Source organism: Lethenteron reissneri, unplaced genomic scaffold (assembly GCF_015708825.2).
Source record: "Lethenteron reissneri isolate LAM-NWPU_2019-01 unplaced genomic scaffold, ASM1570882v1 scaffold_1414, whole genome shotgun sequence".
Lineage (NCBI taxonomy): Eukaryota > Metazoa > Chordata > Hyperoartia > Petromyzontiformes > Petromyzontidae > Lethenteron > Lethenteron reissneri.
Genome location: NW_026891129.1, coordinates 38,845 through 49,076, shown reverse-complemented (window position 1 = coordinate 49,076; position 10,232 = coordinate 38,845). Strand labels below are relative to the sequence as shown.

General features: G+C 54.5%; 1 protein-coding gene across 1 annotated transcript; it reads right to left on the bottom strand.

Moving 5' to 3' along the window:
* Positions 1-2,139: 2,139 nt before the first annotated feature.
* On the bottom strand, positions 2,140-5,670 carry LOC133362260 (keratin, type I cytoskeletal 9-like). Its single transcript, XM_061581182.1, has 4 exons — positions 5,584-5,670; positions 4,441-4,847; positions 3,452-3,692; positions 2,140-3,050 (listed from the first exon to the last, which is right to left on the bottom strand). Exons 2-4 carry the CDS (start codon positions 4,785-4,787, stop codon positions 2,595-2,597), a joined length of 1,044 nt encoding a protein of 347 aa, XP_061437166.1. The 5' UTR covers positions 4,788-4,847; positions 5,584-5,670; the 3' UTR covers positions 2,140-2,594.
* Positions 5,671-10,232: the final 4,562 nt, after the last annotated feature.

Genomic DNA, 10,232 nt, shown 5'->3' with positions numbered 1-10,232 from the left:
CCCTCACCACCACCACCATCACCACCACCACAACCATCACCACCACCATCATCACCACCACCACAACCACCACCACCACCACCACAACCCTCACCATCACAACCACCACCCTCACAACAACCACCACCACCACCACCCTCACCACCACAACCCTCACCACCATCACCACCACCACCTCCTCCACCTCCGCTCCCCGACGCACGGAACTCACCGGGCGAGATGTCAGCCGAGTTGGCCGCGTCTCCCTCCGCGCGTCTCCCTCCACAGGGACGACGACGAGGAGGAAGAAGTCGGAGGAGGTTGAGGAGGAGGTCGAGGAGGTTGAGGAGGAGGAGGTTGAGGAGGAGCCCAAAGCGCGCGAAGCCGCCTCAGGCGAGCCGCGTCTTCCCAACGGCAGGTGGAGGGGCCGCGGTGAACAGCTCGGGACTTGAGCGCGCGGGCTCAGGGGCCGCGGTGAACAGCGCCGCACGCTCCTTGCACGGGCGGTGTTCTAGATGTCTTGTGACCCCCCCTCCTCCTCCCCCCTCCCTCCCCTCCTCCTCCCTCCCCTCCTCCTCCCTCCCTCCCTCCCCTCCTCCTCCTTCCCTCCCTCCCTCCCCTCCCCCTCCTCCTCCCCTCCCTACTCCCTCCCCTCCCTCCCCTCCCCCTCCTCCTCCCTCCCCTCCTCCCTCCCTCCCCTCCTCCTCCCTCCCCTCCTCCCTCCCCTCCCCTCCTCCTCCCTCCCTCCCCTCCTCCTCCCTCCCTCCCCTCCTCCCTCCCTCCCCTCCTCCTTCCTCCCTCCCCTCCTCCTCCCTCCCTCCCCTCCTCCCTCCCCTCCCCTCCTCCTCCCTCCCTCCCCTCCTCCCTCCCTCCCCTCCTCCCTCCCTCCCCTCCTCCTCCCTCCCTCCCCTCCTCCTCCCTCCTCCTTCCTCCCTCCCCTCCTCCTCCCTCCCTCCCCTCCTCCTCCCTCCCCTCCCCCTCCCTACTCCCTCCCCTCCCCCCCTCCCCTCCCCTCCCTCCCTCCCCCCAGTAGCATTTGGGGGAAAATGTCAAATAGCGAATTTTGTGACAGATTTGGGATTTGATTTGCGATTGAATGTTTTGAAGTCCGGCTTCAGTTCAATGTTCACTGTGTACTAGATTTAAAACATGAGGTGAAGCATTACCACGTGATGCCATCACAATATGAACTGTTATTCTGTGAGACAGAATAACAACAAAAAAAGTTTTATAAATTGATTTGCATTTTAATGAGGGAAATAAGTATTTGACCCCCTCTCAATCAGAAAGATTTCTGGCTCCCAGGTGTCTTTTACACAGGTAACGAGCTGAGGTTAGGAGCACACTCTTAAAGGGAGTGCTCCTAATCTCAGCTTGTTACAGCGAGGGTAACAAGTATTTGATCCCCTGCTGATTGTGTACGTTTGCCCGCTGACAAAGAAATGATGAGTCTGTAATTTTAACGGTAGGTTTATTTGAACAGTGAGAGACAGAATAACAAAATCCAGAAAAACGCAAGTCAAAAATGTTATAAATTGATTTGCATTTTCATGAGGGAAATAAGTATTTGGCCCTGTGCAGGGTAGCTCGCAATGGCTGGTAATCATCAAACTCAGGTTCCTGGGTTCATAGTGCAGCGCACAAGCCGCTGTTCCCTCGACACAGACATCGATAAAAAGGGTAAAAAAACAATTATCATTGGAAGGATGTTATTAACCAGGTAAAACCTTAACTGTTTATGGAGCTCTCAATACTCTGATGGTGCACTGTTTTTGAGTTGTGCGCCTTTTGGCGTCATCTGGTCCAACACCAATGGAGACTAGGCTCTAAGGAAATCTGTCTCGGGTGTGGAGCAATCAAATTCAAGGACAGTGCATATCATTATCATCATCAGAGTTGTTTCTTTTTGTTTGCATTGACTGCTTGTGTTGCGGTTATTGCAAACATGATGCCTTGTATAAAGGTGTCAGTTTTGTACCAGTTGAAAGGGTAAAAACCTACTACTGTTATGGTTGTCCCATCATATTTGCCGGGCACTGGTCTATTTTGACAAGTCAATTGCATCCCCGGCGTTTGGCATTGCTGCTGCTTTGGCAGCTAGTCACTGGCGATGTTGCCGCAGTCCCACGCACACTCTCCTAGCGTCCACGCAACGCTCCCCTACCCCCCACCCCCCTCCTCTCACCACCCATATAACCTCCTCACACTTCAGCAAAACACATTTCTTGCTGCGGTTTTCCCACCCGATGACGATTGCTTGTGTTGCAAATCGAAACGTCGTGATTTATTTGATTTGATTTCTACCGACGTGACTTTACCGAAAGAACCAAAGAGTATAAATATCGTGAGTTTAATAATAAATAAATATGAGAATAAACGTTGTAGTTACTGTGCGGACCTGCGCGCCTTATTCGTACGTAAATGCAATTGTAAATCACGAGGCAGTTAGAACTCGTGACAGGTTTTAAAATCACTGTGGAACGTCAATCTCAACCACCACCACCATGATACTAACCACCACCACCATCATACCAACTACCACCACCACTACCACCACCACCACCATCATACCAACTACCACCACCACCATCATACCAACTACCACCACCATGATACTAACCACCACCACCATCATACCAACTACCACCACCACCACCACAACCACCACCACCACAACCACCACCACCACAACCACCACCACCATCATACCAACTACCACCACCACCATCATACCAACTACCACCACCATCATACCAACTACCACCACCACAACCACCACCACCACCGTGGTGGTAGTGGCCACCGTGCCGCGCCGAGTGGTTCACTTCAGCGGCGATGTTGAAGGAGCGGTCGCGTGCGGCGACGTCGTTACAGACCAGGGCCTGTTTCAGGACGGGCTCCTCGTAGAAACAGCAGCCGAAGCAGCCGCGGTTGTGGTCACCACCGTCACCACCACCGTCACCACCGCCACCACCACACGGACGGTGCGAGCGTCTGCGCTTGAGAGCGTCGTGACCGGCGGGTTCCCGCCAACCGGCGGTGGGGAACCACTCGTTTGAGGCCGAGTCGACCTAGGGGAAGCCCGGGTCCCGTTCAGATAATCCCCATCACCGTGACGGCGACGGTTCAACCTCCTACCTTTGAGTTGCTGCTGCAGTGCAGGAACGCCTTGTGGGGGTGAGGGGGGGGGAGCATGGGGTGGTGGGGGTGGTGGGGGTGGTGGGGGTGGTGGGGGTGGTGGGGGTGGTGGGGGTGGAGGGGGTGGGGGGGGTGGAGGGGGAGGAGAGGGTGGAGGGGGTGGTGGGGGTGGTGGGGGGTGGGGGGGGTGGGGGGGGTGGTGGGGGGTGGGGGGGGTGGGGGGGGTGGTGGGGGGTGGGAGGGGTGGGGGGGATGGAGGGGGTGGAGGGGGTGGAGGGGGTGGAGCAGGAGGTTGAGTAGCTGGAGTAGGAGGAGGAGTGAGTACGCTGGTCACCTTGCCGGTGCTGCTTCCCACGTAGGGGTTGGCGGAGCGCGCGGGGATCTCGCGTTCCACCACCACCACCAGCTCCTGCTGCTGCCGCTGCTGCTGCAGCTCCTGCTGCTGCTGCAGCTGCTGCTGCTGCTGCAGCTCCTGCTGCTGCCGCTGCTGCTGCCGCTGCTGCAGCTCCTGCTGCTGCTGCTGCCGCTGCTGCTGCTGCCACAGCTGCTGCTGCTGCAGCTGCAGCTGCAGCTGTCTGTAAATGTGGAGGCGGAGGTTCGGCCGTTGCTCTGACGGCACAGCAAGCACCTCTACGAGTCTCCGAGGGTCTCCATGCATCTCTATGTATCTCTATGAGTGTCTCTGTATCTCTATGTACCATAGAGACTCATAGAGATACATAGAGACTCATAGAGATAGAGACTCATAGAGACTCAGAGATAGACTCATAGAGATACAGAGAAACTCATAGAGATACAGAGACTCATAAAGATACACAGAAACTCATGGAGATACAGATAGACTCATGGAGATACACAAAGACTCCACGCGACCACGGGGATTCTCTATGCAACCTCCTGCAGACCAAGTGAGGTAGTCAACATCTCCTAGCCACAGTGGTTAGACACGCAGACTCCACATACACAGCAGCAGCAGCAGACATCGTCAGGCTTGGGATTGCACGCACGACCTCCTGTATCCGAGGCGAGGAAGTCAACGTCTCATAGCCACCGTGGGTCCCGTGAGTGTGAGGCGAGTCGGAGCTGTGAGGCTCAACGTGTCTGTTCACCGACGTGGCATGGATGACGCCTCAGGTGGACGCTCTGCAGACACTCACCGCTCACCGCTCACAGCTCACCACTCACCGCTCACCACTCACAGCTCACCGCTCACAGCTCACCGCTCACCGCTCACCACTCACCGCTCACCACTCACCACTCACCGCTCACCGCTCACCGCTCACCGCTCACCGCAGACTCGCAGAGCGAGCCGATGACAATTACCGTCTCATTGCGGCCGTGCTGGTGGTGACGGTGGTGGTGGTGGACGTGGTGGTGGTGGCCGTGGTGGTGGTGACGGTAGTGGTGGTAGACGTGGCGACGACGTCCGTGGTGACGGTGTCCGTGGCGACGAAGTCCGTGGCGACGGTGTCCATGGCGACGACGTCCGTGGCGACGGTGCCCGTGGCGACGACGTCCGTGGCGACGACGTCCGTGGCGACGACGTCCGTGGCGACGGTGTCCGTGGCAAAGGTGTCCATGGCGATGACGTCCGTGGCGACGGTGTCCATGGCGACGACGTCCGTGACGACGGTGTCCGTGGCAACGGTATCCGTGGCGACGCCGTACATCGTCCACGCCGCTTCCTGCCTCAGCCGCCGCAACTTGGCTCGTCGGTTTTGGAACCAAATCTTGACGAGGAGCCACACGGAGCGCAGCAACAAAACCAGCAGCGGCGAGCGCCGGGTCTACGCGTGTCGGTGTCTGCGGGGACCACCCCCGTATCCGCTAAGATCGGTAGCGATGGTCTAACGCCCTGACACGACCCCGTATCCGCTAAGATCCGTAGCGATGGTCTAACACCCTGACACGACCCCGTATCCGCTAAGATCGGTAGCGATGGTCTAACACCCTGACACGACCCCGTATCCGCTAAGATCGGTAGCGATGGTCTAACGCCCTGACACGACCCCATATCTGCTAAGATCCGTAGCGATGGTCTAACACCCTGACACGACCCCGTATCCGCTAAGATCGGTCACTAAAGCCAACACCTACTTCTGCTCCTACCACCCTGGCGTTGAGGTTACCACCACGTGGCAGAGGTCGCAAACGGGTTTTGATTCCTTACCCGTACCTGTACCCGGCCGTACCCGTACCCTAACCGTACCTGGCCGGGTATCAGGTAGGGTACGGGTACCGGGTACCCGGTTGCGACCTCTGGGATGAAGCCATGTTGCAGGCGCGGGTGGGTTGATTCTAGGAACTTGAATTGTGAGAAGAGACAAGACGTTGGGAAATGAGTGACAAACGGTGACTCACCAGTGACTCACGGCCTACCCGTACCCGGCCGCACCAGGGTACGGGTAGCCGGGTACCCGGTTGCGACCTCTGCCACGTGGTTGGTGACGGTGGCGGGAGAGTTACCTTGACCTTCTGCGGCGGAATGTTGATGGCTGAACGCGAGCAGCAGGCGTCCACGCGGGTCCAGGTAAGGCTCGCCCAGGAAGGCCTCCTCCAGCCGGGCGCGCTGAGCTGCGCTCCGTCCGTCCGTCCGTCGGAGGTTGGGGCCGTCAAAGTCGCGTCCCGTCCGGGACGTCGCGAGAGACGTCACGCCGGAGGAGAGTTGGTCAGAGCGCAGGGGGGAGGGGCGGTGGAATCGGTTGAATCGATTGTGAATTGTCCACGCCAATTCACAATCAGAGTCGCCATACTGCAGCAGCAGCAGCTGCAGCAGCAGCAGCAGGAGCAGCAGCAGGAGCAGCAGCAACAGCAGGAGGGAGAATCTGAGAAGCTGTCAAGCTCTTTGTGCGTCACAGATGTCCAGTAGCAGGGGCCACGGGGTAAGAAAGACAAATTTCCCCCGCCGTGTAGCCTCTAACAGACTCAGGGGCAAGTGTTGTTAGTAGCGAGTAGCAGCACCTGCACAGACAAAGGTCCCCCGTGTAGCCTGTAACAGACTGTAGGGGCAAGTGCTGTTAGTAGCGAGTAGCAGCAAGTACACACAGACAAAGGTCCCCCGTGTAGCCTGTAACAGACTGTAGGGCAAGTGCTGTTAGTAGCGAGTAGCAGCAGCTACGCAAAGGTCCCCCGTGTAGCCTCTAACAGACTGTAGGGGCAAGTGCTGTTAGTAGCGAGTAGCAGCACCCATCAAGGGCGGCACGACACAGCAGGGGGTGTGTGTGTCCAGCACGACGCCCGACCGCCTTAGTCTCCCTGGCGGCGATGTCTACTACACACCGTCACACCGCCCCCACACCGGCTACTCAATGAGGCTGAATCGAAACGACCGTCTTCGCCGCCGCCACCGCGCACATACACCGAGTGAAGACGCTCCTGGCTCGCCGGTTCATCCCCTTGGGCGGCTCCGACTCCTCCCAGAGCCGCCGGCGCCGGGAGGAGGAGGAGTTGGAGGAGGAGGGGGCGGTGGGAGCCTCGGTGCCGTCCCATCGCGAGCGGCCGCTCCCCGCCGGGACGACGGGAAGGAACGCGCCGCGTGGGTTCCGCTCGATCCGACGGACGCCGCCGCCGCCGCCGAGAGTCTCCGAGCTCGGAGCGCCGGGGCGGACCGGCGGAGCGCCGCACACCCCGACCCCCCCGACCCCGACCTCCTCCTCGGCGGCGTGGGGGGGGTGGGCGCCCCGCCCAGCGTCCCACCCCTCCCCGCCCGCGTCGCCCGGAGCGCCGGCGTCACCCAGCAGCGAGAAGATGAGGAGATCCACCTCTGTCCAGGAGGTGGAGCCTCCTCCTCCTCCTGCTCCGTGGGTCGCGTCGGCGATGGACTCCGTGGAAGTTGAGGTGGCGCTGGAGGAGGTCATGCTGGAGGAGGTCACGCTGGAGGTCACGCTGGAGGAGGTCACGCTGGAGGAGGTCACGCTGGAGGTCACGCTGGAGGTCACGCTGGAGGTCACGCTGCTGGAGGTCACGCTGGAGGTCACGCTGGAGGTCACGGTGGTGGAGGTCACGGTGGAGGAGGTCATGCTGGAGGTCATGCTGGAGGTCACGCTGGAGGTCACGCTGGAGGTCACGCTGGAGGTCACGCTGGAAGAGGTCATGCTGCAGGAGGTCACGCTGGAGGAGGTCACGCTGGAGGAGGTCACGGTGGTGGAGGAGGCGACGTCCCAGAGGTCCCCTCCGCGGGAACCCGGCAAAGCCTCGACTCCAATCGACTCCACGGGAGAGAGCTCCCAGTAGCCTCCGTGCCCCCACTCGTTTAGCTGATCACACGGGACACACTCCCCCAGCGTGTCTAACTCATCACACGGGACACACTCCCCCAGCGTGTCTAACTGATCACACGGGACACACTCCATGGTGTCTAACTCCTCACACGGGACACACTCCAGCACCTTGTCCAACTCATGCCACCACGGGACACGTTCCAGCTGCTGTCCCTCCTCCACCTCCTCCTCCACCTCCTCCCCCCCCACCACACCAAGCCCTTGCAGGGCAACGCTCCGCTGGTCTACGTGGAGCTGGCTGTGAGCGCTGCCACCACCGTGATGATGATGACGATGAGTCTCCACGTCCTCTGGGAGATCCATCGCTTCAACATTCACTGCATTCTCTGCCCTGGGGGGGGGGGGGGGGGGAAGGGGCGGTTTGTTTAAAATAAAATTCTCTGGTTCAGCAAAAGGCCCCGGGGAGGGTGGAAGGAATAAAATACGAGTCAGTCGTCATCGTCCATATCGTTGTCATCATCTGCATCGTTCTTATAATCGTCCGTATCGTTATGATTATCTACGTCCTAGATTTGAAGCTTTCGTGACTGCAGGGATTCATACTCTTGGGTTTTTTCCGGTAAAGTCACGCAGGTAAAGCAATTAATGAAAGTAAATAAATGAAAAGTTAATTAATAAAATAAATGTAACCAACTTTATTAATTTTGTTGTTTTCATCTATATATATAAAATTGCAAATCTGTCTGTCTGTCTGTGTGTGTGTCTGTCTGTCTGTGTGTCGCCGGACCATACGCAGTTTCATTGGACGAAATGTGAGGGATTTGCGAGACACGATTGGTCCGTTTGGTTTTCCACGGCGGTTGCCCCTGGCAACGGGTAGCGACGCATTCGCTGCAGGGTGGACGCCATTTTTAATTCCCGTTAAAAATATGCGCACGCATTAACACGCGACTCTGAGGTAAATTCATCAAAGTTTCACGTCCTCTTCACTCCCCCCCCACCCCTATGTAACTAAACAAATTCAGCCTTACATCGGTAGGACATCATCATTCATAAGAAATTCAGAACATCTTGTGAATATGATCAAAGATATTAAACTTAACCCTAATGATATTTTGGTGAGTTTTGATGTGATTTCGCTATTCACTAAGGTTCCAGTGAGCGAGTCGCTTAAATTACTTGATACACTGGTAAAGAATACAGGTTTACCAAAAGATATTCCGAAACTCGCAGACCATTGTTTAAATAACACTTACTTCTTATGGAGAGGCGAATTCTTTAAACAAAGGGAGGGAGCAGCAATGGGCTCTCCTTTATCTCCTGCTATAGCAAATTTGTACATGGAAAACTTTGAAACCAGAGCACTTGCCTCGAGCACATTAAAACCATCCTTTTGGTTTAGATATGTGGATGACACTTTGGTTGTCTGGCCACATGGTAAAGATACACTTAACGATTTTCTAAATCATCTCAATGCACAAAACCCGGCCATTCAGTTCACCATGGAAATGGAGGTGAATAACACACTCCCGTTCCTGGATATTTTACTTGGGCATGGCCCAAACGGTAAAATAACACACAGCGTTTACAGAAAGCCAACGCACACTGATGCCTATCTGAATGCAGATTCGCATCATCACCCAGCTCAGAAATCCTCTCTTATCAAGACGCTCATACATCGGGCTAAAACAGTGTCAGATGGTGAAAGTCTAGTGAGAGAGATTAAACATGTTAAAGAAGCACTAAGACAGAATGGCTACAATAATGCTCAAATTAACAGAGCACTAAAAGCCAAATCACGATCGCAAAGCAACACTGCTGAAAGCGATCAGATTATTAAAACAATAAAAATACCATTTATCTCAGGAGTAACTGATAAATTAGCCCGTGTTTTGCAAAAGCAAAACATTACAGTAAGATTTGGTACAGTACACAAAATTCAACAACTAGTAACGTGCACTAAAGACGAATTACCTAAATTATCAACAGAAGGTGTATATCGGATTAATTGTGTATGTGGCAGATGCTATATTGGACAGACAGGGCGTAACGTTAGTGTAAGACTAAAAGAACACCAGAGAAATATTAAACTATCACAAACACAACTGTCGGCAGTAGCAGAACATGCATGCCAACAGGGACACTCAATTGATTTTGACAACGTGGAAGTGTTGTGTAAAACTAGTTACTACTGGCAAAGACTAATTAGAGAATCGATTGAAATTGAGAGAAACAGAAATAACTTTAATCGCTCAGACAGCTACAGGCTTAGTGCGGCCTGGAAGCGTATTATTAAATAAGATACATTACAATTACTTATAAGGGAAACAACCACTAACTGATTACTAATGTAGCATAATCACAATAAAGCACATTCCAAATGATTACTAATCTAAAACTCGCATCGTAACAATAGCCTGATTACTAATCTAGTATATAATTACAATCACTCCCCCCCTTGAATCTTTGCACCTGATGAGTTAATGATGACGTCACCCTGCTGCTGCTCTATATAAGAACGGGAGACACAGGAGAGCCTCACCATTCTGGCGAATTGCCCGATGATGCTGGTTGCAATTACCAGCGAAACGTCGTACTCAAATTGTAAATGTTGTTGCTTCAACACACCGGTGGGCTAAAGCAGTGAACTATTTGTCTTTGTCAACGTGACACATTTTTACTGATAAATGGCCGTGTCGGGTGGTGGAGGGTTACGACACATTTATAAATAAACGCGATCTAAACCCAAAAATCGTTGATTATGATTAAATTAGTTGTTTTCACAAAATAACATTTTATTTTATGAAAACAACTAATTAATTTAGTTTTCATAAAAGAAAACTAAATAAATTTAGTTATAATTATTAACTAAATTTATTTAGTTGTTTGAATTTA